Source organism: Saccopteryx bilineata, chromosome 2 (assembly GCF_036850765.1).
Source record: "Saccopteryx bilineata isolate mSacBil1 chromosome 2, mSacBil1_pri_phased_curated, whole genome shotgun sequence".
In the NCBI taxonomy this organism is placed as follows: Eukaryota; Metazoa; Chordata; class Mammalia; order Chiroptera; family Emballonuridae; genus Saccopteryx; species Saccopteryx bilineata.
Genome location: NC_089491.1, coordinates 246731335 through 246758875, shown reverse-complemented (window position 1 = coordinate 246758875; position 27541 = coordinate 246731335). Strand labels below are relative to the sequence as shown.

Genomic DNA, 27541 nt, shown 5'->3' with positions numbered 1-27541 from the left:
GCTCCACATGGTCCCCAGAAGACTGAAAGCAGCCATTCAGTAAAATGACCTGACCTAATGAGTAAGACCTGTTTGATGCCGTCATAAAACACTCGTTTCTGAACAGTTCTGTACAAAGTGCGAAAGGTGGATTGTGATGTCATAGACACACAAGCCGCTTTGCCCTGCACCTGTTAAATATTTTTCCCATAAGAGGGTTTTTTATAAATATTTGTTGAACCAGATAGAGTAAAAGAAACCTCCCGGGGAAGAGCACATCACCCTGGAAAGCTCCTGAGAATTCTGGGTTTATGGTTTGGGCAGGGCCTTGGTAAATGTGGAGTGAAGCCGAGAGAGGTTGCGTAGGGAAGGGCAGAGCCAGGATGAGCCTGAGGACCCTGCTCCTGGAGCTGGGAGGTTTGGCAGAGATGTGGCCCCCAAATTGCAGAAGGCCCCATGGACCAAAGCCTGTGTCCTGCAGTGCAGGATGGGGTACTCAGGGGTGATCTTAGGTAGTATGTGGAAATGGTCTTAAAAAACATTGGTTAAAAAAAATCGCTGACTAAAAAAAGGCATTATTCTTTATAATTTCTGTTTTGATTCTTCCAATCATGTCAAGGAGAAAGTCTCACTAGGTGCTAGTAACTGTTTAACATTTGCTAATCCTTACTTATTTTTCAAAGGCAGGCCCAGAGTCTTTTGGTAGGGAACTGAGTCTAGCTAAAAAAGTTTTAATGTTATTTTGTTTTTAGCACAATGATTTGTATTAATTTTGTTGCCTGATAGTGGTTTTAAAATTATAGTTCTGATAGATTCTTTTGGAAATGTGTAAACATGTGAGTAGTCTGTCAAGGGGCAGGTTAGGTAACTTGTGACCCCGGCGGCGGGCGGCGCGGGCGGTCACCAGGGTCGGTGCGCAGTGCGCGCGTGTGAGGGACCCAGCAGCCCTAACAAACCCTGATCGCTTTTGCAGTGACTTCGGCTTCAAGATGAATGAAGATCTGTCGTTAGAGGTTTGTGTTCCAGATCCTGAGCTTTCTGGGGAGTCGTATTCCCCGCCTGTGCCTTGTCCTGTGGGTGCTACATACAGGAGAACCAGAGGGTACGTCTCAGACAGGTGGTGTGTCAGGGACACGGTGGTGGTGATGGGGGGGGTCTGCACTTAGTGTGAGACAGCACAGAGGGCCCCCTGGGTATCTCTCATACTCTCAGTGCTAGAATTCCAAGTAAGCAGATTCTAAGTAGCTTGGGCAATATTTAAAGTTAGGATGTTTGCAAACTCCTCTACCCTCAATGAGAAGCAAAAAGTTGCAAGCCTGTAAGTTTCTCTACAGCTCTAGTTATATCTTAAGTCCTACATTTCAGCAAGGACATAGCTTCAAAGGAGTTTGTTGAAGAAATATATCTAAAACGCTTATTCAGGAGGACAGCACTCCAATTTGTCTGAGCTGCCTAATCTCATTACAAGCAGCACTGATTCAGAATGATTAAACATCCTTTTTCCTTCCTATGGGGAACTGAGGGATGAACTCTCCTGTCCATGGATAGGAAATGTATTCCCAATGACAAAGCCTTTATGATTGTTCTTTGATGTTTCTGACCTCTTGCTCTTGGGGTTGGGGGGCGGTGACAGCTATCGGAAGATTTCTGGGGACACTTGTAGTGGAGGAGACGTTGAAGCGCGGCTGGAGGGAGAACTGGTCCCTTGTCCCTTGGCAGGTAAGAGGTGGTTTCTTCCCTTAGACTTCTTGAGCCATCATGGAAATATGATCATGATCTCACCCAGGTCCAGTCTTGTGGTTCTTCTTAGTGGAGAAGATCGGAAGTTATAAACATCTCACAGCGCCCTAAACTTGAGATCCAAACTAAATTTATTTGTAGCCTTATGACTTTACAGGAATGAAACATATTTTTTCAAGGAAATCTCTGTTGTTAATTGAAAAACATTTTGTTGGCATCTGTTGTTTTCTGGGCATGGGAGGAAGGGTGGACGGTGCCCAGAGGCCTTTTGTATGTTCCTGGAGCTGTTTCTCAGCATTGAATGTAAAGAAACTTGTGGCCTTTTGAGAAGTAGTTAAATGCTCTATCTTGATTTTTTATAATAATAATTATAAGTAATATTTTAATGGAATTTTTACTACAATTTAATAGACATTTCCATGTATTGTCATTTTAGTTCCTGAAATACTTATTATTAGCCCTATCTTTTTTTAAAACACGAGGAAGCATGTTTAGAGGAGAGGGTTAAATGACTTTTTTAGGGTCATACATCTGGTGAGTGACAAAGCCAAAATTCACACTCCGAGCCCATGTTCTTACTGGCTATTGTACAAGTGGCGAATAAACATTATTCTTATGGTCTTAGATGAACATTATGCATGCCAGTTGAGACACACTTCTTTGGAGTGTGTGCACCTGCTAGTGTGTTCCAGAACATGTTTTCAGGTGAGGTGGCAGCACGTGTTGAGGTATCTGGAACATTTGTGTGAAATCGTGATGCCGTAGCACAGAGCCTCTTAGCATCTTTTCTCTCTTCTCTCTTGCTCTAGTGCTTACTCCTGTAGAGCTTCCCTCTTCCCTCGGAGCCCTCCTCCTGCTCGTAGCTCTGGGTGACGGTGATGACTGGGGATGATTTCCGCCAGCAGTGGTGTTGTCTGACGTGCCCAGCGAGTGGCACGATCGGTGTTGACGCGGGCAGGCAGAGTGGTCCTCGCCCTTGCTCCTGCTGGCCAGCTTGCCCTGCGTTTTCCGTGCTTGGCTCATTAATCTCTTAATTAATCTTCCATCATCACCAGAGTAATTAGCTTACCTCACTGTGGAGACTTAAACAGAACCTGGCTTCAGCAGGTTCTCGCAGATGCGCAGATAATAGTCAAGAGTTTCCTTTGCAAGAGCGGTGACTGCTGAGGGCTTGGGTTCGTCCAGTTGACCTGATGCCTCTTAAGGAGCTGCCTGCCGTGCATGCTTTTTTTTATAGTAAATATTTCTGAAGGTAATTCAGCAAGGGACAAAGCAGTTTCTTACCAGCCGTTTAAACTCATTGGAAAGCTACTTTCTGTTCTCATGGAGGAGAGGATAGAATAGGGGATGAAGTGGAAAAATCTTATTTGTGTTAGAGGCCACATCCTAAATGGTTTGTTTTTTTAAAGTCTGGAACTGAAGGCAGGAATGTACCAAGAAAGGAAAAGAAAGATCCTAGGACTGATGGAAAGCACAGCATCTTGCAGGGATGAGGTGATCTGGCCATCTGGAAGGACGTTTCAAAATGAAGTAGGTTTTTTTTTTCTTTGCAATTACTGTAACAATACAGATTTCTACACGGCGCCCATGTGTGGCTGGAATTGGTCAAGAATTTTGTTCTCTTCTGAATTAAGTATGACCCATGGAAATGCTACGTGTTCCTCTATACCTACTCCGAAGGCGAGTAGTTCTGGACTCAGGCTCCGCTCGAAAGTCATTAGTTAGTTGCAAGAAAAAAACCAAAGCAACAGAGTGAGGTTTATGGGTGTTAGAGAGAGACGTGGTGTGAAAGGCTTGCTGCTGTGCATGTAGCCTCCCTGACTGTGGCAGCTTCGGCGAGAGTCCTTGATTTTGATGTCATTTACAAACTCGGCAGTATTCAGCTTGACTGTCCCTTCCCTGGGAATATGGTGGAAAGGTTTGCTTGAAAACCAAAAGGAGAAGTTAGTTATCATTTGGTGGTAACTTAGATGCTTTTGAAGTGAAGTGAAACAGAGGAAAAGAAGGCAAACTTACCTTTATTAGAAGTTTTTGGTTGCCTGACCAGGCGGTGGCACAGTGGATAGAGTGCTGGCCTGGGATGCTGAGGACCCAGGTTTGAAACTCTAAGGTTGCCGACTTGATAACGGGCTCATCCAGCTTGAGCATGGGGTCTCTGGCTGGAGCATGGAGTTGCTGGATTGAGTGTGGGATCATAGACATGATCCTATAGTCACTGGCTTGTGCCCAAAGGTCGCTGGCTTGAGTCCAAGGTCGCTGGCTTGAGCAAGGGCTCATTCACTCTGCTGTAGCCTCCAGGTCAAGGCACATATGAAAAAGCAGTCAATGAACAACTAAGGTGCTACAGCAAAGAATTGATGCTTCTCATCTCTCTCCCTTCTAGTCTGCCTATTCCTGTCTGTCTCTCTTGAAAAAAAAAAAAAAGGTTGTAGGTAGCTTTAGTCTTTGGTGCATTATCTATATTAAAGCCTTTATTACGCTGGTGGCTGGTACAATTTAACTCATTGAGTGAATGGAATGGAAGCAGGGACAACAGTAACTATGCAGACATGCAGCAGAAGGATTCAGATTTGCATTGGTCCTATATGCAAATATTGTCGTAATGGATGTTTTTATTTTATTATTATTATTATTATTATTATTATTTGTATTTTTCCGAAGTTAGAAGCAGGAAGGCAGTCAGACAGACTCCTGCATGCACCTACCAAGATCCACCCAGCCTGCCCACCAGGAGGCGCTGCTCTGCCCATCTGGGGCATTGCTCTGTTGTGGCTGGAGCCATTCTAGCTCCAGTGGAGCCTTGGCTGTGGGAGGAGAAGAGAGAGAGAAAGGAGAGGGGGAAGGGTGGAGAAGCAGATGGGCACTTCTCCTGTATGCCCTGACTGGAAATCAAACCTGGGACTTCCACACACCGGGTGGATGTTCTACCACTGAGCCAACCGGCCAGGGCCATAATGGATGTTTTTAGATATGAGTATGTTGCTCATCTCTGTTCCCTTGGAGAATCTAGATGTTTTCTAGGCTGTTCCCTAAGTGGGAGAGAGAGCACTAGCTCTTCTGGTTTCTTCTCTTTAGGAATTCTGGGCCTCTAATTCTATAACTTAAAAAATGGCAATATTAGTATCTACACTGTATGAGGCATGCAGCGCTGTGGTTCAAACATAGACAGTGGATCCAGACTGCCTGGGTTCAAGTCTTGGTTCTGCCACTTACTAGGTGTGTGACCTTGAGTGAGTCACTTAACCTCTCTGTTCTCAGTTTTCTTATTTGTAAAACTGTGTTAATAGCAGTTTTCATTATGTAATTGTTATGTGGATTAAACAAAGCCTGGTACATAGTATGCACATTGTATATAAGTATTTGTTAAGTAGAAATAGAGTCTTTTTGATGATTACATTGTAAAACATTTTGTTAGTAATTAAGAACACATGGTGTTATTATTGTTTTAAAAATATAATGGGTTGTTATAATTGCCACATGCCATTATCAAACAGTATTTAACAGGTAAGCAAATTGATTAGAAAACTTAGCTATCAGTCTTCAGGAACTAGTGGTCTTTGGTCCCAAGCTTATGGTGACATGTAGTACAGTTTCATGACAAGGACAACATATCAACTGGTGTCATTACTTTGTCAAGTGTGATTAATGACATTTAGGCCGAGCTCAGAAATTTGGATGTTGGAGCATGCCTACTAGAGGATCTAGATTTAAAAAAAGAAAAGTAACAAATAATATACTTTGCGGATGAGGATATTTGTTTAAGATTCATAGGAGTTTAAGGAGCTTGCCCGGAGCAGAAATGTGACTCTGTTACTCACCTCTGTCTGGACCCTTGTGTTTTTTCACTTGACCCACGCCGTGTGCAGTGGCTCTGAGATTTGCGTGTGAGAAAAAGAATAGGTCGGACATGCCGAGACCTGTCCGGCATCCCCCAGGTTCACCCTTCCTGTTGTTTTGTGGGTCTGTGCAGAGGAGAATGAGTTCATCCTGTACGCCACGCGGAAGTCCATCCACCGCTATGACTTAGCCTCGGGAGCCGCGGAGCAGCTGCCCGTCACCGGGCTGCGGGCCGCCGTGGCCCTGGACTTTGACTATGAGCACAACTGCTTGTATTGGTCTGACCTGGCCTTGGACATCATCCAGGTGAGTCAACCTTTGACCTGGTCCTGGGGCCTCTGCCTTGCAGCTGCCCAATCTAGATAAACTTCTTTCAGAGTCGCCTAAGGAAGTGACTCTGAGAGGTTTTAAGTTGTAACTCATCCTGGGGCCCACTGATGGAATGTGTCAGTTTCCCATTTTACTATTTTCCTTTCCCTGCTTACCTCTGTCCTTATAGGGAGAACAAAGGGAGCCCCAGATCTGCAGTCTTGTTTGTAAACAAGGTCTTCCTGTTCTTCCTGTGCAGATTTTAGGACTAAGAATGTAGAATTTTTAGTCACTTCCTATCATACCTCCTGCCTCTAGCATCGTTCTTCCCAAGCCATGATACAGTCACACTTGACTTACTCAGTTTATGTCATTATTCACTTGGGCTATTCTGAACGCAGTCAAGAACCGGGAAGTGAGCCGTGAAGACCTCGCACAGGCCAGGCAGACAGCCATCCCCTCGAACCTGTGCATCTTCAGGGAGAGCTACTTGATCTTTAATCCCTTTTGAAAAGCAATTTCAACAAGTTTTTTCTGAAATTCCAATCCAACAGAAATTTTACAGCACTTGGGAATTTGAGGGGGTGGGCACGGGGCTGAGGGGCACTGCTGAGTTTAGCCGTCCCAACAAAGTAGCACCTGATGGCTGGGAGCCTCTCAAAGGAGGAAGACTATAGAAGAGCTTAAAAATAACACCAGTCTGGTTCCCTTCATGTTAAAAGCAAACAGGTTCGTGCATTGCGATGACCTCCGACTTTGTCACTGTGATACAGCGTGGTTCGGTCATCAGCGTTCGTGGGAATGCGGAGCCGTGCACGTGATTAAGTTCTGTTTGGTTATTCCGTTTCAAGACAGGAAGCCGTAATGCGTTTCCGAAATACTTTTATTAAAAAGCAGCCCCATTCATCAAGAAAGCTTCCTGATGTAAAACATCTCCCCCCTTGCCAGTCAAGCCAGTTGAGTAAAGGGTCACCACCCACGGGACCGGTTTGGCAGGAGGTCATTGGAGCTCATCACAGAATGCCTTCTTCTCCTCTGTCCAGCGCCTCTGTTTAAATGGGAGCACAGGGCAGGAGGTGATCATCAGTTCCGGCTTAGAGACAGTAGAAGCCTTGGCCTTTGAACCCCTGAGCCAGTTACTTTACTGGGTGGATGCCGGCTTGAAAAAGATTGAGGTATGTGTATTCTCCTCTCCCTAACTCAGCCTGTAGGGGAACACCGGGGCTCTGAGCCGGATTTGACACAGAGATAGGAGCCAGCGCGTTGTATGACTCTAGAATTTCTCAGGGCTTTCAGAGGATGGTTCCCCTGGGCCTCCAGAGAAAGAGCAGGGGGGTAGTCTCAGAATTATTGCTCTATGCCATGCAGGCCTACCTAAGTAGAACACGTGACTCTGTCACACAGATTTCATTAGGGTCCCTGACAGTTTATAATGTGACTAGAAGAAACAGAGTGTAGTAACAATAATGATAATAAGAATACCATAACATTATTATAAAGCTGTAAGATCAATACTCTTCACAGTACTGTAGTTGATTAGAGTGATAACGACAACATCATAATGATTATCGTCATTATTATTAATGACAGCGATGACTGTTTACTATGTACCAAGCGCTGCTGGAACCACTTTGCAGGAATTATTTGGTTCACTTCTCATGACAGCCGCTAAGCTAGCTATTCATATTGTCCTGCTTCATCTATCTGCAGCCCAGCTGCCCAGGGCAACAGGAAAATAAGAAGAAATGGCTTCTAAACCACCAAAAGCAGTCTCCAGGAATATAGGTCCACTCAGCTCCTGCAGGTTACTGCTGAGGCACTGGGACCCTGCCTGGGAACCGCTGCACTGATGCTCTGTGGAGGCATGGCCTGTGGGTTCGATGGAAAGCGCATTAGGAGCAGGGAGACACAGAGAAGTCACAAGACAAAAACCACAGACTTGAGAGATCAGCCTGGGTTCCACCTTTATTGCAGTAGCTAAGTGACCTGGGCTTCAGTTTCTTTATCTATGAGTCATCCATCCACTCAGTCATCAGACAGGTGCTTTCTGAGTGCCTGACCCGTGCCAGGGACAGCTTGACGCAGTGACGGTGCAGCAGTATGCAGGGCACACAGGTTCTGACGGGGAACAGGAGTTAGTGCAGAGGCAAAGTGATGAAGAAGTCGGTCAGTTCTGCCGGTGTAAGTGCTGCAGAGAACATCCGCCAGGGCAGCGTGATCGGGTGACTGGGCCGTGGAAAGTGTTAGGAAAGACGGGCAGAGGAGGTGGCGAAGATTTGACACCCGAGCCTGACTGAGGAGAGGATCCTGAGTGTTCACCTGCGGGCAGGCGACAGAGCGCAGGAGCAGATGCGCAGTGCCGGGCATATCCTGAGTGCTGCTGTTGTTCTTGTCTTTGGTGTCTCCCTCTTTGCTCTGACTGTGCCTGGTCTGTGCCCTGCTCGGGGCTAGCAGGTTGCAGGCAAAGCCTGTGTTCACGCCCACAGGCTTGATGGGAATCCAGTGCATAACTCAAACACTGCCTGTGCCAAATGGTGTACGGTGAGTCAGTGATGAGAACTAGCGATGCTCATTGATTGATCCAGGCGGGTCAAAAGAGTTCGCCGAGGAGGAAGGTCTGCAGGTGAGGTTTGGAGGAAAGACAGGATTTGATTAGAAAGCAGAAGGCAGGCAGGGAGGGGACATGGAAAGAGCAGCCAGGCTCAGAGAGCCATGGGAAGACAAGTCTTGCTGAAGTCGTAGGAATGGAAATAGAAGAGAGAGAAGGTAGGACCAGCCGGTGGAGACTCTCAGTTGCAGGGCTGTGATGTTGGGAATTTGTTTTGTGGACAGGGCAGAGCCACCTGTGACGGGAGCATGGAGTGACAGGGGCAAGTACTTTGTGCAGAGTCTCATCCCAGGGGATGGGGGCACGGGTCGTGTTAGTGCCTCTGCCAGACCACGTGGGAATGGTCAGATGAGCCACAGGAGAGAACCAGTTGACCTGACTGGAATAAAGGGCAGATTTTCCAGATCAGTCTGTAGGGGAATCAAGTGGCCATAACGGGCCCTGTGTGTAGGCAGGAGCTGATAGGAGACTTTTCAGGAGCTCAAATCCATCTTGGCCTTTTTCTCTTCTTCCTTTTTTTTTCTTTTGGTCAGGTAGCTCATCCAGATGGTGACTTCCGACTCACGATCGTCAATTCCTCTGTGTTGGATCGGCCCAGGGCGCTGGTCCTTGTGCCTCAGGAGGGGTAAGTGCGGCCCCTGTAGAAGTCAGTGCGTGTCAAATGTGGCAGCACACGGATTCTCGGGGAAATGCAGACTGCTGGGCAAAAGCTCTGCTCCTCATGATTGTGGTTGAAATAATCTCTTAACTGAATTTTGAAACCATAGTCTTTGTCAAGTAACTTTTCATTAGCAAGCATCACAATTTCTGTAGGCGTCCAGATGTCTTACATCTGTGGGGTACTTCTCCAACAAAAGGTGATATTAAAAGTCAGGCCTGATTGGATATTGTGAGGATTCTTTATCTTGAGTGCCTTGCTCGGTGCAAACATTGCCTGCCCTTTGCTTGTGTAGAATTCCTTGCTAGCAGTTTGTGTGCACTTGGGGAGAGCAGAGAAGTATTACTTTATTGACTTAAGGAAACATAACTAAAAGGGAAATCCTAGAGTAGCCTTTCTGCCCTTCCTTGTAGTATTTATAATTGAGGATTAGAGCCACTTTTTAAAAGAGGAAATTCTGAAAGCCATCTATGTACTTGGTTTAAAATGTTAAACGAGAACAGAAGTTTACACAATGAACAATATTTATTTCCTCCTTTCTCACTGTCAACTCTTTACCTTACGTTTCTTAGGAGTGAATACTCTCATGTGTCTCATTCAGAATTTTTTTTTTAACCCATGTAGAAGTATATATCTCTGAAAAACTCAGATGCATACACATATCTGCCAAATAGAATAATATAAAATGTACTCTTCTGTATATATTTAAAAATTTAATGTTTTAGAGACAGTTTCATATGAATACATATAGATTTTAGGCTTCATATTTTCTTTTGTTTGTATCAATAGTATAATGTATCACTTTTTTTGTAGATTGACATACATATATATACATATATATTTACACACACACACAAACACATGCACACAGCTATACCTATCTATTTTATTTAAAAATACTTATTTTTTGCTAGTATAAACAATCTTGGCTGTGATGACCATTTTGTATGTTATCTTTGCATAACTTGAATCTATCCATAGAGAAATTCCAGTAGAGGAATTTCTGGGCCACGGGGTGAAATGGTGGTAAGTATTATGATTGCATATGGCAACGATGCTGCTGCAGCAACCAGCCGGTCATTTTGGAGGGGCTTCCGGCCTCTTTGGAGTAGCACTCTCGCTCCGTTGCCCTAGGTCTGATGTGATGTGTGTTCCTACTGGTTTTGACCAGGGTGATGTTCTGGACAGACTGGGGAGACCTCAAGCCTGGCATCTATCAGAGCAACATGGATGGTTCTGCCGTCCATTGTCTTGTGTCCGAGGATGTGAAGTGGCCCAACGGCATCTCTGTGGATGACCAGTGGATCTACTGGACGGACGCCTACCTGGACTGCATCGAGCGGGTCACTTTCAGTGGCCAGCAGCGCTCCGTCATCCTGGACAACCTCCCGCACCCCTATGCCATCGCGGTCTTTAAGGTGGGGCTTCCCTGTTCCTAGCAGGGGGCCACCTGCCCCAGTGGGTGGAGAGTACCCCGGGCTGACGAACCGACTTTCTCTGGGTGTTTGCAGAGAGGCCAGCCTGACTGCTAGAAAATAGCTCGTTGCTGAATTTGAGGCAATGTACTCAGGCCCATGTGGAGGGAGGGCAGGCACAGTGCTCACTGTTCACATTTCCAAAGGTCAAAGGTGAGGTTAGTTCACATGAGATTCCCGGTTTGCTCTTTGGTGGCAGGGACCTCGTCTTGGCCAGGTGTCTGTGTCTCTCGTAAGGTCTGCTCACCTCGTTCCCTGACACAGCCTCGGGTGAGCAGAGCCCCACACCCCCTGGTGTTGCTGCTCACATCTGCTTCGACTCTAGAGAACCAGAGGGTCTCTCCAACATTGGGGAGATTTCAAACTGAAGGGTCGGCCTGTGGTCAAACTTGAGTGCTTTATTGAATAGTTCCTTTTGGGCCGTCCCTTCAGGATACTTGGTGAGGTCTGGGGAAAATCTCTGCCTCTTGCATTTCACGGGAGCCTCGACGGGGCCGATGATTTGGCCAGCACAGCCGAGGTGTCCACTGCGTGCAGAGCTCTAGTTCTTACGGGGGATGCAAAACACAAGGCTGAAGGGCTGAACTAAAGAGCAAAGCTTTTCTTTTTAGAGCGAAATCTACTGGGATGACTGGTCACAGCTCAGCATCTTCCGAGCTTCCAAGCACAGCGGGTCTCAGGTGGCGCTTCTAGCAAGCCAGCTCGCGGGGCTGATGGACATGAAGATTTTCTACAAGGGGAAGACCACTGGTAAGGCGGCATCCCCGTCTCAGTCTCTCTCGAGTTGCTCTGCAGGAAGGGGCGAGCTGTGAGCACGGCTCGCTCAAAGAGGCCCAGTCAGCCCGCATCCTGGTTACGACACCATGCGCACTATTTAATGTCCTCCTAACGGCATCGTAATTTCTTTTCTAATGATACACTAACAGCTAGAGGACGGCATGTTTTTGCCTGCCTGGGGTGTCAGTGATTGGTAGGTAATTACACCCTCCTCCGGCCTCTGCGCCCTTGCTGGTGGGCGGTGTGACTTAGCCCGAGAGGCTCGGCGTGTGTGTAATTCCTCTTTGACACCCTTCCTAGGAGCTGTGCTGTGCTGTGCTGGGTGTGCGGGCGGTTGCTGCTTCCTGACTGGAGCCCCGTCTCGACCCTGGTTGCTCAGTGAGCATGCACCTCCCTGTAATGCTAGCTGTAGTTACATAATCACGATTAATTGGTCCCCACTATGAAACTAACTCTGAACCCCATGAGGAAGACGATTACCTATTTTTTATTTTTTTGCTCAATAATTTTTTTTTTTTTTTTTTTGCATTTTTCCAAAGCTGGAAATGGGGAGGTAGTCAGACAAACTCCCGCATGCACCTGACCGGGATCCACCCGGCATGCCCACCAAGGGCTATGCTCTGCCCACCTGGGGCGTCGCTCTATTGCATCCAGAGCCACTCTAGCGCCTGAGGCAGAGGCCACAGAGCCATCTTCAGCGCCCGGGCCATCTTTTGCTCCAATGGAGCCTCGGCTGCTGGAGGGGAAGAGCGAGACAGAGAGGAAGGAGAGAGGGAGGGGTGGAGAAGCAGATGCGCGCTTCTCCTGTGTGCCCTGGCTGGGAATCGAACCCGGGACTCCTGCATGCCAGGCCGACGCTCTACCACTGAGCCAACCGGCCAGGGCCTGCTCAATAATTTTATTGGTGCCTAGCACTTAGTAGGTGCCCAGTTCCTAGTTAGTGAAAGAAGGGGTGAAGAGGGAGGGGAAGAATTGCCAGTGGGTGTGGACAGCAGCTTTCTTAAAGATAATTGGCCGAGGCTTCTAGGACTGGTGCATGGCTTTGACCTCCTGGTCCCAGAGTCTGAGACCACTAGACTGCCCTTTCCCTTAGTTTATTTCCTACCCACACTATTGATCCTGGAGGAGAGAGACCAGGGTACTCCGAGAAGAATAGCCCTTTTAAGAAGTGCCCAGTTTATCTCAGCAGGATTAAATGGCACCCTGGGTCTGCTGACTCTCCAGTATTGACAAACTGCTAGGCTTCCTGTTTTGAATGAGAATGTTGACATTGTTCTGTGGGTTTTGGCTGGCCCTGTGCTGAGAGAAAATCGACAAAGGGTAATAATACGGGGATAGATATCATTGTTGTTCTTTTGGGACCCATAAAGAGGGTATGAGAACACCCTTAGAAAACTATATTCTTGAACTGTAAGGTAATATTTTGTTATGTCTTTGCAACTGACCCGCGAGTTGGGCAGGGCCGGTATTCGGATCTATGATTTATAGATTTAGGGAATGAACTTTCAGATATGAAATCGTTTTCCCAAAGGTTCCTTATGAACGTAGGAGCTGGGTTTGGTCCAGTTCTGCCACTGAATGGAGAAGTCACATTCTTTCTTAGAGGAGGTGCCCGTATTAAAACAGGGAGAGAGAAAGGAACCAACTCCATCTTCATTGAGTCTGGTCCAGCATCTTTTATTGTTCCGGGAAAGGGTGAGGGGTGAGGCAAGGATTGGGTGCTGGCCATAGGCAGGTAGCCCTAAAGGGACCCAAAGAAGAGTGCGGAGTCCGCAGTTCCTTTGTTGCCCGGGAGTCTGTTGCCTTCGCTGATCTGAGTCCAGTTGTGGGGACTCCTGGGAATCTTTGGAAACAGCCAAAGTGCATTCTTTCCCCACCTTCCTGCATCTTACCCCACCTCTGCGCTGCCTGGGGGGCTGCCCAAGCCTCCAGCATAAATCCACTAGGTAATTAGTGTGTCTATCAAGAGATGTTGGCTGCAGGCCAGAGGGAGGAAGCATTTCACTCTGTTACAGCTCTAGAGGAATTTTCCAGAAAGGATATTTCTGAAAATACTCTGAATAGGACAAGACATCATGGAACTAGGTGATTGGTCCTCGAAGGTGACTCTTCACATTGGGCTGATGTTGTTACTACCTGCGTCACCCACACAGGACTGTGATGTCCTGTATAGGGTCTGTTGGCGGTGTTCTGGGGGTGCTTTGTGAACTTCTCCATCCGTGCTCCCCCAGGCTCTCTGGGATGCGGGGCCCCTGTTTTCCGTCCTGTGGGTTTGTCTAGCCCACACGCTCTTGCCCTGCCTACCTACCTCTTGAGGTCAGTGACTGGGTCAGCCTGGTTTGGGGTTTTCTCTGGATATGGCTCCTCGCTCTGTCATTTCGTGCATCACTGTCTAGTCCAGTCTCTTGACATAATGCACCCTATTTGGGGTTCTATCTTTTTGGCTCTCGCTTCTTCAGATAGGATGTGTGCTCTGCGTGGGGAACTATTAGTAACATCATTTCGTAGACAGACACAACCCACGTGAAAATATCCTGTGATTATTTTCCAAATATACTTATTATTGTTCAGTTTCTTGGAACATTGAATGATGATGCCCTCTGAATGCAAAGAATGTGTCCCAGATCCTCATGGGGTTGTTTACCCTTCGCGGCAGCTCTGCGTTCCCTCCTGTGCCTGTGGCATGCATCCTTGAGATAAAGGAACAGTTTCTGCCTTTGGAACAGATCAGGCTCAACTGATTGCTGTCGTCAGGTGGTTATTCTACTGTGGCAGTTTCACCCTTCAGGGTTATCATGTTATTTAAGGAACCCTCTTGTGTGTTTCATCGTATGGCTCACCCTCAGTGGGTGTGTGTATTTTTATCTATTTGGTAACGTCTTGTACTCTGTGGTCCTGAGCGTCAACACAGCATGTTGCTCTATGATTGCGGTCTTTATTTTTATGTTATGCCAGTTAAACACCGATAAGATGCCCACACATCCAAAGCTACTAATCATCCCCCCACATCAGTACTGATTGTCATGAATGATGCCCATCTTTCAACTGCAGGCCAGGATAGGCAAGCACAGCTAACATCTTGGCTGGATGGAAACAGCACTTGGATGTGATTCCGGTGGGTTCTCTGTCCGGAAGCTGGCACAGCAGAGGGCTCGTCTTCTGTTGAGTTTTTGCAAAGGGTTCATGGTTGTTTTTCCCATCTTGATGACAAATAGTCACACAAAAAGGGTGTATTACCTTATGTATGTATTACCTTACATAATCTCTGCGGCTTTTATGTTGCTTGAGGTAGAGTTTTTGTTTGTTACAAAATGGCTTATGCATCCTCTCGTCCTCCCCAGAAAGATGTTGCAGATGGGAAGCCACCTTTTCCATCACTGTTCATCCACACAGGTTTTCTCTCAAGAGCATGGTGAATGACTTTATGGGCTCTTTTCTGGCAATCTGTTTGGAAAGCTGAACAGAGAAAAGACTGGAAATAGCGGGATAGGTCAACATGAACGGGTCATTATGTGGACTTACAACCGACCGGCTGTGCCCAGTGAGCGCCACGGGCGGGCCCTCGTTTGGCTCAGCAGCTGCATGCTGACACAAAGGAATTGAGACGGAAAGACCTGGGTTCTTGTCCGGGCCCGGTGGTCACTTGGGTATACATTTTAAGTAGGAGCTGTTGGGTCATAAGGAACAGAAACTCACTCAAGCTCACTCAAGTAAAAATTGCCATTCACAGGGTAAAGGGAGCTAGTAAGGAGCCCAAAGACACAAACATAATGGGGACCGGAGCTGGGAATGGCAAAGCTGTGCCCCGTTCCTCTCTCCCCTGCCCTCTCTCTCCAGGTCCCTGGCGTGGTCCTGTTTGGTAGAGTTGGCATTAGGCTTCCGACTCTGTTCTCTGCGCATGCCGGGTTTGTTTCTGCACAGCTGTACTCGCACAGGCTTTGGCTTGCCTTGCACCACCCGGGTCACCCACACGATAGGACTTTTCTCCCAGCTTCAGCTCCCCATTACTTGGTGGTCTTTCAGCATCCCGATTCTAAATGCCCTGCAGGATCAGCGTGGTTCTGGGGACTTCTGATCTAGCTGAGGCTTCATGGGTCAGAGGTGGTTGGCAGAGTAGGTGCCCCCGATACTTAACCGCTTCACCTTTCTCCTTCCAAGCAGAATTCTCATTCTCGCATCTGGGAAAGGAGGCATGGCCTTGGGTCCTGGTCCTCTGCATAGCGCCCCCTGGTGTTCATTAATGCGATGCTGTGATTGTGTGCCTTCTCCCTAGGAAACAATGCCTGCGTGCCCAGGCCCTGCAGCCTGCTGTGCCTGCCCAAGGCCAACCACAGCAAGAGCTGCAGGTGTCCAGACGGTGTGTCCAGCACTGTCCTCCCATCTGGGGACCTGAGGTGCGAGTGCCCTCGCGGCTATCAGCTGAGGAACAACACCTGTGTCAAAGAAGGTGCGTTCCTTTTTCTTTTTTGCCCATCCCCCCCCTCCTCTCCCTTTGCCCCCCTCTTCTTTCTAAGTGCTCTCTAGTCCCTAATGTTTTGGAGTTATTGAAAACCACCCAGGGTAAAAATAAAATCACTAGATACTTCTACTCATCTGGTTCAGGCTCTAGGCCTGTGGTATTTCTGTCCTCATTCAGAACAGCCCTGAGCTGCTTATTTAAAAATGCCTGTAAATGGCTTGGGCTTTTGGGTTAACGTCAAGTGACACAAGCTTTCCTTGGAGGCCACCTTTCTTCTCTTCCTCTGTCACCTTCTCTCCTTGCCCATCCCCCACATCTCATCTCTCCAGCCTCCTCTAAATCGGACCCATTTGACTTGGACAAAGAACTGGTTTGACTTTTTCACAGCTTACCTCGTGTCACCTAGCACTCAGCCTCCCCCCATTCCCCGCCCCTCCCCCCAGCCTGAAAGGTCCTGAACTTTCAGACCAGGGCTATGAGGCTTTGTGCCAAGCTGTGACCCTTTGGCTGTAGCTGCCGCCTCCCGTGCTTCCTTTCCATTTGAATACAGGGGTTCTCACCTTTCCTCTGAAAAGCTGTTCAATCCTTTTTTTTCTTTCTGTCTAAGTTTTGCCCTTACCACTTCCCTAGTCCCCAGCCTCTTATTTCTGTCTGTGAGGTGAACCCCTGGAAGGGGACCTTGCCACCAAATGTCCAGTTACTGGCCCATACTTTGCATTTCCTTAGTCTCGAGGCTCCCTTCTGCTTTGTGATGGGACCCTCCCCTCTGGGGCCTCTCCATCTGGGGCGGTAGAGCTCACACTGACGCCTCCTGGTCTCTTAGAAGTAGAAATGGAAGAAAGATGAGTCTTTCCTTTGACGCACGGGAAACTCTCTTTCAGGCTCTAGACGTCATTTTAAAGTTACTTGGAATGGAGCAGAGTTAATACTAAATAAATTCCAAGAGAAGGGGGAAGAGGCGTCTCTCTGTCCCCGTTGGTGGGCCTTTGGTTACCCCAGTGAGAGGCCAGTTGTCACGGGTTCTTGACCTTTACTAAACAATTCACTTTTTCTGCGGGAGGAATTATAACAGCTTTCTTTAAAGAAGTCATGGGTAGAAAGAACCCCTCAGAGTATGAAAAGAAAGTCTGCATAACCCACTTGGTTGACAAATTGAATATCTATATATGAATATATATAACTATAACATATAGCTATAGAGACATTAATACACATGTTTGGATACTGTGTGCGGGTGTGGTTTACGAAAGCGTCCCTTTGGTAATTAGTATTTTATAGCAGTGGTCCCCAACCTTTTTTGGGCCACTGACCAGTTTAGTGTCAGAAAATATTTTCACGGACCGGCCTTTAGGCTGGGACGGATAAATGTGTCACGTGACCGAGACAAGCGTCAAGAGTGAGTCTTAGACGGATGTAACAGAAGGAATCTGGTCATTTTTAAAAAATAAAACATCGTTCAGACTTAAATATAAATAAAGTGGAAATAATGTAAGTTATTTATTCTTTCTCTGTGGACCGGTACCAAATGGCCCACAGACCGGTACTGGTCCGCGGCCTGGGGGTTGGGAACCACTGTTTTATAGCATTGGTATATGGTGTCTCTGCCCACCAGACCCAACTGGCGGCTTCACTCTCCTTGTTCGTCATTGGAACCACCTCTAAACTGCCTCTTCTCGTTTACTTCTAATCAGAAGAGGAAAGAAGGGGGCCTCTGGGGAACACATCTGTCCCCCCTGTGCCTGTGTACTTGGCATCCCTCTTCCCCTTTTTGTCTGAGGCATGTTATTGGAGGAAGGGAAATAGAAACACAAAGGGGAAAGTCTTGTGGTCCGTCCGTAAGAGTAATACTGGTTTTGTTTCCTCCCCTGCCTTCCCTGATCCCTAGAGAACACCTGTCTTCGCAGCCAGTATCGCTGCAGCAACGGGAACTGCATCAACAGCATCTGGTGGTGTGACTTTGACAACGACTGTGGAGACATGAGCGACGAGAGGAACTGCCGTGAGTCCCCGGTGGGGCCGAGGTTTTGCCGTGCTAGAGCATTTACTGTTACTCAGAAGGCTGGTCAGCTCCTGGGTGGACCGACAGTCTAGGGCCATGATTTTCAACCGTTTTCATACTAAAATTCTGCGGCACACCAAAAAATGTATATTTTTACCGATCTGACCAAAAAATAGGTATAATTTTGATTCATTCACACCAGACAGCTATTGTTGTGTTGGCTGTTATCATTATTTTATCTGACACTTTAAGGGAAAAGAGGTCAGTGCCTCTGACGAAATAGTCAGGTACTGTGTGATTTAAAATATTTTCAGTATGCTGGTTGAAAATTTCTGGCCTCATGATTGGCAGTGCCCATGTAAGCTGATGGGCTTTGGAGAACAGATAAAACATTTTTCCATACTCAACTAGATAGACGTTGTTATCGTTTTAAAACAAACCCACATTTGAATTACAAATAAGCATCGTGTAGCTGAAACTGAGCTATTTTGGGAGTCAGGCAAGCTGGGGTCTAACTGTGGTCCTTTTGGTGTAATAAAGCTGGTGACATGAGGCAGTGACCAGGTGACAATCCTTGATTTACAAGTTTGAAGTCCAGCTTTTTCGGAAATGGGAACAGGCTTTACCTTCTTTGCCGTAACAGTCAGTTGGTGTTGCCGCCTGCCAGGCTCCAGAGAGAACACTCTACTCCATTGGCAATGCCTAGTTGGGTCTGGAGTGTGGGGACATGGGTACGTGTACATATAAATGTCCTCTGTGGACTTTTAACTTCTGAGGTCTGCCTCCTAAAGCACGTGGTCCTGTTTAGCTGGCTTTATGGATGAATTTAGCTCTCTTCAGTTCATTTTTACTAGCTGTGACATCATCTTAGAGGGAGATGGTTTGCCCTGGGTCTGTCAGTGATGTTCATAGGTTTACCTGACAAGTATTCATAGAAGACCCTTTGTTCCAGGCTCTGGACTGGGCCCTTGCAGCACACTGGTGAGCAGGGTGGACACCGAATTTAAAGTCTAAAGAGGGAGTGATGAAAGCAGATAGCTATATGACTCTTAGAATGCTGAGCGCTATGGTAGGGATGCATCAGGGCTCCTGAAGGTGAGTAGAGGTGAACTCAGCTCAGGTGGAGGCAGCAAACTTCTAGGCAAGGAGCAGCAGGTAGGAAAGCCCGTAGGTCAGAGTGTGTGTGAGCTGGTCAGGAAACTGGTGTGGGCCATTGAGAACTTGAGTGGGAACTCTGGGGACAGGGACATTGGGCCAGTACTCAGGGCCTGGAGCAACTAGGGCCTTTGGACTTGATCAGAAGAGCAGTCGGGAACCATTGAAGTGACATAATAACCTTTGGAAAGATGAGCTGTAGGCAGAATGAATTCGATGGGAGAAAGACCAGAGCTGGGGAGCCAGAAGTTAGTCTTGAAGGCTTCCCTTCCACATACTTGATCTCTGGAAGTCTAGAAGCTCCTTTGTCATTCTGTGTCCTGAGAGCAGACGGATGGTGGCGTCTGGCTGTGTGTGTCCACCTTGTCTCTGGCAGGTGTCCTATACCAGCCATCTGCAGTTGGTGCTGACTCCATCCACCCAGGAAGGAACTTCAGAAGCAGTCGACTCATTGAACTCATCTGGGCCCTGCAATTTTATGTTCTGCCTTTTGTCTTATTGGGACTTATAAGGAACTTTCCTTAAGGATTTTCCCTTGGCTTTAGTGGGTCCCTTTCACACCAAGGGAGAAGAGCTTTCCAAATGGCAGATTTGGGAGAGCACTAACCTGTGCCTGTATGATTCTTTTCTGCAAAAAGGACCCTAATAAAATCCTTTCTTCCTACCGGAGTCTCAGGAAGATAGGATATTTGTGCAAGAACAGCCAGAGCTCCTTAAAAACATCAATAAATGTCAACAGCATTGCAGCAGCTTTGGGAAAGGCATTTAGTACATAACATGGTGGGAGAGGAGATAATTCTTAGAATCTACCCCTTGCAAGAAAATTGCCCAGACCTGATTAGGCGTCGTGGAAGCAGAGATATAAATTTTATGACTTCATGTCCAGGGTTTCTTCCTTGGGTCTCTGGGCTTTGGTTTCTACTAGACAGACAAGCTCGATTTCATATTGGTTCAGTGTTTTGCTGCCCTCCTCCCCAACCCTGACCTCTGTTGCTGGCCTCACAGGTTCCCACAGTTTAAGCCCTCCACCGGGGGAGGTGTGAACTGGCTCTGACCTCCTCCCAGTATGCTGTAAATGCCAGCTTGAATTGACTCTTCCAAGACCCCGAGACCAGACGTGTTTTCTGCATGGCTCTCTTGCCGTTCCACTTGGCTCAGGTTCAGGCTAGTTAGTCAGAGGTGGCAGAGGGGAGGAGGTGAGGGATGCAGGGACAAAGATGGGGAGCCTGGGAACTGAGAGTGGAGCTTCTCTGGGTCCTTCTCTGTCTCCCTTATTGAGGAGGAGGATGTGGGCAGTGCTCAGACGGCGGGAGGCACCCTCTCCTGCAGGGCTGTAGGGGGGGGGGACAGCGGTCTGGGACGCTGCTGTCTGGGGATTTGTCAGCTGCCAGGGAGACAGGAGGTGGATGCTGTCAGCAGACCTGCCTCCCTCTCACGTGGACAGACGCCTGTGTCGGGTGGTGGTCAGGTGCTTGGGCTTTGGATGTGAATCTCTACAGTTTTGTCATGTTTGCATGTGCCCCCTGCTTCCCACCGTGAGCTCAATTCCAGAGAAGAAACGGAACCTCAGATGAGAGCCGCCAAGGCGTGTGACTGCAGCGTTGCCCTGGGCTTCTTGTTCCCCGGCAGCCCCCACCCCGGGGGGGGGTGTCCTGGCTGCACGTTTTGCCCCCTGTAGCTGCCGCTCCTGATGGCAGCCTTTCTTCCCAGAACCGCTCCTGCCGGTTCTTCCGCTGAGTTCCGGGACTGTGCTTAAGCCCGGATAATATCTATTTAGAAGAGGGAGAAAATCTAGTTCTAAGTTTTTTTTTGTTTTTTTTTTTTTTCATTTTTCTGAAGCTAGAAACAGGGAGAGACAGTCAGACAGACTCCCGCATGCGCCCGACCGGGATCCACCCGGCACGCCCACCAGGGGGCGATGCTCTGCCCACCAGGGGGTGATGCTCTGCCCCTCCGGGGCGTCGCCATGTTGCGACCAGAGCCACTGTAGCGTCTGGGGCAGAGGCCGAGGAGCCATCCCCAGCGCCCGGGCCATCTTTGCTCCAGTGGAGCCTTTGGCTGCGGGAGGGGAAGAGAGAGACAGAGAGGAAAGCGCGGCGGAGGGGTGGAGAAGCAAATGGGCGCTTCTCCTGTGTGCCCTGGCCTGGAATCGAACCCGGGTCCTCCGCACGCTAGGCCGACGCTCTTCCGCTGAGCCAACCGGCCAGGGCCTCTAGTTCTAAGTTTAATTCTGATGCAGAATGGCACGAGGAATGATGAGAGAGAGAAGAGACATTGGTTTGGGGCTCAGTGTATTGACTTCCTGTTGAGTGGACTCTGGTCCCAAACTGGTTTTCTTATTTACCTTCCTAAGAATGCCATGAGGTGGGTGTTAACTTTATGTCACAGTAGAGGGAGCAAGCCTGAACCATTAGGCAAGTTGTCGATGGTAGAATGAAGATTTAGATCTAGTCTTTCTGTCAGCACAAACACTCGTGCACATTACCCTTTTTATTTTCCTTCCCAATGTAGAGGAAACTGAGGCTCAGGGAGGTTAATGCGAATTGTTTGAGGAAGAGGCAGAGCCAGGATTTGAAACCCAGGCCCGGCTGACTGCAGAGCCCATGTTCCTGCTGCAGAAGTCTACTGAGAGCGGCCCGTCTAGCCCTGTGACGAGGGGCCGGCTTCGTGTGCGACCCTGGCCTTCCTAGCGGTGGTTTTCTAGGCTCAGGTGTTCCCGCCACTTCTTTGGGAAGAGCCCTCACGTCGGAGGGGATCTTAGGAGGTGGTCCACTTCCTCTCCCAGCTGACGCAGTTTCCCACTCTGCTTAGCCCTCTTCCAGTCTGGACGCTGTCTGTGGGCGGATCGGCCCGCCTCCCCCTTGGTTGTCAAGAATCAGGTCTCATGCAGTTTATTTTTTCCATAAGTCTAGGTTCTGTTTCTATTGCTACCATTAAAATCTGCTTCCTTCTCTTTTTCAGTTGGTTTCCCAGTGGGATGTTTGTATTTGTGTGTGTGTGTGTGTGGGGGGGAGTTCATTGTACTAATGAGTGCATCACTGTCCTTCCCGTTTCAGCTACTACCGTTTGTGACCTGGATACTCAGTTCCGTTGCCAAGAGTCTGGGACCTGTATCCCACTCTCCTACAAATGTGACCTGGAAGACGACTGTGGAGACAACAGCGATGAAAGTCACTGCGGTAAGGGGGTGTGACGTCCAGGAGCCCTGTGCCAGGGAAGGCGGCATCTTTGCTCCCTGGGCTGTACTGGTGGTGAGGGGGTTGGAAATGGAGGATCTGTGACAGCCGTTATGGGACTACTGCTATCCAGCTGCGTGACCGCCTCCATCTATTATACATGGTCGGATGGATTCATTCATAAAGCAGTGGACCGCTTTACCTCGCAGAGATGCTGTGAGCGTAACTGTGATGGTAAGGAAGTAAGATTTCTGAGTGGACTCTGGCGGTTACTGGGAGCGACACAGCCTTGGCCCACACCTCTGGCTGGCTGGGAGTCAGCCTCCTGGAGACACCTATCTGTACCTTGGTGAACTGTCTTGACTTTTTTTTAACCATTAGTATTCAGAAAACTGTTAGCAGTCAGCAGATGGTACAGACATTGTTGCAAGCATGTTTTTTTGGATGGAAATTTTTATATTGAGAAAAATAGTATGTTGGAGTGGAAAGAATTCTCTAGTTTAGTCGTGTTAATTTCCAGATGAAATGACTGAGGCCCGGGGAGGTCAGGGGGGTTGTTGAAGGTCCCGAGGTTGGTTAGTGTCAGAAGGGGCGCTGGAACCGCCTCCCGTGCCTTGCGGTGGCACAGTCCGGGCCTGCCAGTCTCACGGGACCTGTCCGAGTTAATGGGCGCTGGCACCAAACCCAGAGCTGCTGAGTGTTGGAGGGGGAACGTGATGTGGAACACACAGCACACCAGATGGGAAGAGCCAGGGGCATGGAGGGAGGTGAGGCTGGAGGCCGGACGCCGGCCCAGACCTGGTGTGGAGTGGGGATGCCCCCACCCGGCGAGCTGCGCAGGGCGGACAGACGGGGTCTGCTTTATCAGGGGCGAGCACTTTGACTCATAAGGCAGCAGAGGGAATGCTCCTGTCCGGTTCTCAGAGCATGGGGGTGGGCGGGTATACATTATAATCCTTCATCTTTGTAAACATATGAAGTTGTAGAAAACAGTCCTTGGGAGCCACAACTATTTTCCCTTTCCCCCTCCCCTTTCCTCCGCACCACTTCCAAGGGGGTTCAAGCGCACAGCTGGTTTTGCTCTGGCGGGAAGGAAACAGCATGTGGTCGCCTGTTTCTGATGTCATCTCACTCACTCACTGGGCGCGCGTGTGGCCGTTCAGCAGTTACAATGCCTTCAGGGTCTCCGTTCCTGGTCCGTTCCCCTTAGTGTGTCCTGACTCCAGCCCATGGTCTCAGCCCCTTCCTCCGAGCCAGGGCCCCTTCATAAGTCTCCAGCCTTCTCACAAATAGCTGAGTCACCAACTTCACTGTCAACCCGTCTCTTGAGGGAGGCAACTGAGGCAGCCACCCTGGCCCCGAAACTTGTCAACTACTATTTTTGTAGAATCTTTAAAATTCCACCTGAAGGTTCTGCGTTCATGCTGTCCTCAGGGCCTACAAAAGATGCTGCCAGAGTTGGAAGCCTCCATTCAAGTCCGGGTCAGGCTGCACGGGCCCCCGCCTCTCTAGGGACAGCCCACCGGCCATCCTCCCTGGAGCTCTGCTCAGGCAGAGTGCCAGACTTGTCTAGCCTCTGTGTTGGAAGTTCAGCACTCATCCCACTGTCCCCGAGCTGAGCACGTCATGTTGATCAACACATTTAAGGGTTTCCATTCCTCCTTTTCTGAAAGCACAGGCTCTGTCTCTGGAAGCATTCCGTTTCTTGAACATTCTACTTTCTGGGCAACTAGAGGTTGCTTGCTTCCCAACCTCCTTCCCAGCATAACAAGCATAGAAAATGATACTACATATTTGTAACGTGCACCAAGCTCAGTGGACAAGCTTCTCTTCCCTGGAGGTAACCAGTGGCAAGAGCGTCAGGTGTCAGCACCCCCGAACGTGGCTGGGAACCGTCCTCCGTGATCTTATGTTCCCGGTTAAAGTCTCTGCAGCCATGCTCCCCCTGGATAACCAGCGTTAACGGGGATAACGGTGCATCTCTAACCCTGAGGAACTTTGACACCAGAGGGAGGATTCTGAGCAAAGAGCTTTCATCCTCACGTGTGCGTTTGTGGTCTCCCCTGCAGAAATGCACCAGTGCCGGAGCGATGAATACAACTGCAGTTCCGGCTTGTGCATCCGCGCCTCCTGGGTGTGCGACGGGGACAACGACTGCAGGGACTGGTCTGACGAAGCCAACTGCACCGGTCAGTGTTTCCTGGGCCCTTAACAGCACTCAGCTGTCCATGTGCGGGTTAACCTTGCGGCCCTTCGTGGTCATATTTATAGAATCCGAGCTCCCAGGAATGGGCCCGAGACCGGCAAGTGCATGCTTCTCAAAGAGGTGGTCTGTGATAAGCTCGTGACGAAATGGAAATCAATACCCCATTTCCTCACAGAGAAAGCCTTGCTATGCAAAAAATGTTAACTGAGCTCAACAGTGTCCTGAGTGACAGAGAGTTGATTTATGTCCTGGCTCAAGCTTCCTATTTCTTCAGGACCAATAATAAAGAGGTCACAGGCTGGCTCCCAGTCTGCGGACCACATGTTGAGTGGCACTGAACCACCTCGTGTTTTTGAATGGAGCGTCAGGGGGTTCCCTCGCCCCGAAACAATGACAACTTATACTGTGCTTGCATTATGTGGGGTAAGATTTCATTAAAACTAAACTTGGAAACAACACGAGAAATTCAGAGGAAGGCTTGGCGGAGGGACATCGAGGTAATGTTGGGTGATAGATTCCTCATGTTGATGACACAATATTTTTTATGACTGACGGACTGGATGAATCAGTGGATGCCAATTATTATGGCGGAGTTGGGGAGACAAGGGCTGAGGGAGGTTGTGGAGGGATGAAAAACAGTTTCTCTACCTGATGCATCAGTTTTCTCTGCAGCGTCCTCTAAAAACTGTCATTCAGTTCTACCTTACATCTCCCCAGAGATGGAGATGAAGGTGTTTTGTTGAAGTATTTTATGGTGAGGGCAGATTTGCTTTAACACTGTAATTCAGGTTTTGTTTTACAATTCATTGTGGGGATTTTTTTAGTTATAAAGTAACATTTACTTTACTACGAATATAACTTTTTTTTTTGAATATAACTTTTTAAAATTTATTTGTTTTCAGTTTTAGTTTTCCTTCAGTATTACGCTGTGTTGGTTTAAGGTGAACAGCTGAGTGGTAGACAATCATATACTTTACAAAGTGTTCTCCCGCTATTCCCAGTGCCCACCTGGCACCGTGCATAGTTGCCACAACATCGTTGACTCCATTCCCTAGGCTCTACTTTACATGCACGTGACTATTTTGTAACTACCAATCTGTACTGACTAGTCTTTTCACCTGTCCCTCAACACTCCCCCCTCTGGCAGCTCTCAGTCTGATCCGTGAGTCTCTATTTTTTTAATTTTTAAAAATTTTCCCTTTTAAATTCCACGTAAGTGACTTCATATGGTATTTGTCTTTCTCTGATTTGACGTATTTCACGTAGCATAAAATCTCCCTGGTCCATCCATGCTGTCATGTTGGAAAGATGACATTTTTTTAATGGCCAAGTAATATTTCATTCTGTATCTGAATCATGACGTTTTCCTACATGAGTGTGTTGGTGGGCGCTTGGCCTGCTTCCATATCTTGGTTATTATAAATAATGCTGCAGTGCATGTAGGGCTGCATGTATTCCTTTGTATGAGTGTTTTGGGTTTCTTTGGATATATACGCAGAGGTGGAATTGCTGGGTCATAGGGTCAGTTCCCTCTTTAAATTTTGAGGAGCCTCCATACTGTTTTCCATTGTAGCTGCACCGATCTGCATTCCCACCAACAGTGCACGAGGGTTCCCTTTTGGGCACCTCCTTGCCAACACTTAACATCTGTGGATTTTTTGACGGTAGCCATTCTGACAGGTACCCACCAGGTGCCATACAGAGTTACCACACTATTAATTGCTGTCATCCCAGGAAGCACACGAATGTTGCTGGGAAGCTTTGGGTTTGGGTGGATAGTCGGTTTAGTGGATTAGATGGGCGCACCCCATCTGATTCCAGTTTGTGAACTGCAGGGTGATTGAACATCTTGTTAGCACACCCACCTCGGTCACCCTTGTGTTTCAGCAGCATGTACCCGTCCTCGTGCAGACATAACTGACAGCTGCCTTCCCTTGGGCGGGCTTCCCCCCGCCCCCTCATTTATCTCTGCTGAAACGCAGCCTGCTTGTACCTAGGCTGCAGCTTGTTCTAGTGGCCGTCCTTCTGAACCTGTGAAAGGGGATTCTCCTTCTTCGTCACCTCAGAATAGGCGGAGGTCAGATGTGAGCTCACGAAGATGTGTGGCCTGTCCCTGCACTTCCTGACCTAATAGATGAGGTCACATGCAAAGCCAGAGAAAACAAACGGGAGCCAGCCGACTTCCTGTTGTGCCCCGCTTGCTGGTGTGGTCTGTGCCGTGTGTCTCCTCTGCTCTCCCTCTCCTCCCCTTTTGCTTTCCATGGGATTGAGGGTTGGTGTGTGTTTGTTTGTTTTAATTCCCTTTCTCCACCACTCGGTGCTGGTGTTGAGCGTCCACATTTGATTTCTGTGCTTTTAGCTACTCTTGGACATCTTACATGTGTTGGTAACATCTTTCCCCTCTCCTGTACCTGCAGGGACTTCAGAATGCTCTGATTCTAACCTCTGCACACCATTCCCACACTAACGTACCTAGTAAATACTTAGTATTTAGTGTTTTCGTTTTGGAATTTTAAAGTCCTAAAAGTAATCATTGTTATTTTTTAGTAACCACACTTATTTATAGGCACCTGCCCCTTCTCCAGGGACCTTGGCTTCTTGTATCTGATGCTTCCTTCCCATGTGCTCCCTTCAGCGTCTTGTGCAGCAGAAGAGTCTGTCCGTGGGCAACTGTTGTAAGGTCTTGTTTATATAAACATGTCTTTTATTTTACTTTCAATCCTGAATGCAGATGTATCTGGATTTTAAGGTTTGCAGTAATTTTCCGTAAGTATTTTGAGGGAGTTATCCTAGTTTCTTCTGGCCTCTTTTTTTGTTGTTGTTGATTTGAATTCTCGTGTCACATGATCTGTTTGGACAACAGTCACACATTCCTTCTCTCTAGCTATCTTTTAGTGTTTTATTTTGTGTGTGTGTGGGAGATGGGGGGTGGCTGTCATTACGCAGTTTCGCCTACCTCAGTGTGCAAGTATTTTTTATGCTGCTTGAGACTTGTTTTCTTTCTAAAGTTTGAAGATTTTTATTTTTTATCAATTCTGGAAATTACAACCACTACCTTTTCAGCTGTGTCTCTTTGTTACTTTCTCTGGTTCTGTCTTCGGCCATTACCTGCAGCCATTTGTTGGACTGTCTCGTTCTGTAGTTCATGCCTCCTGTTTTCACA

General features: G+C 48.1%; 1 protein-coding gene across 1 annotated transcript in view; it reads left to right on the top strand.

Moving 5' to 3' along the window:
- The window catches only part of SORL1 (sortilin related receptor 1), a 137115-nt gene that overhangs the window by 66967 nt on the left and 42607 nt on the right, over nt 1–27541 (top strand). The window contains exons 15-25 of the mRNA XM_066259808.1: nt 953–1081; nt 1613–1698; nt 5690–5862; nt 6909–7040; nt 9007–9098; nt 10303–10549; nt 11218–11356; nt 15657–15830; nt 17728–17841; nt 22053–22175; nt 24242–24361. Coding sequence (XP_066115905.1) covers nt 953–1081; nt 1613–1698; nt 5690–5862; nt 6909–7040; nt 9007–9098; nt 10303–10549; nt 11218–11356; nt 15657–15830; nt 17728–17841; nt 22053–22175; nt 24242–24361 — 1529 coding nt within the window. The remainder of the gene's footprint in view (nt 1–952; nt 1082–1612; nt 1699–5689; nt 5863–6908; nt 7041–9006; nt 9099–10302; nt 10550–11217; nt 11357–15656; nt 15831–17727; nt 17842–22052; nt 22176–24241; nt 24362–27541) is intronic.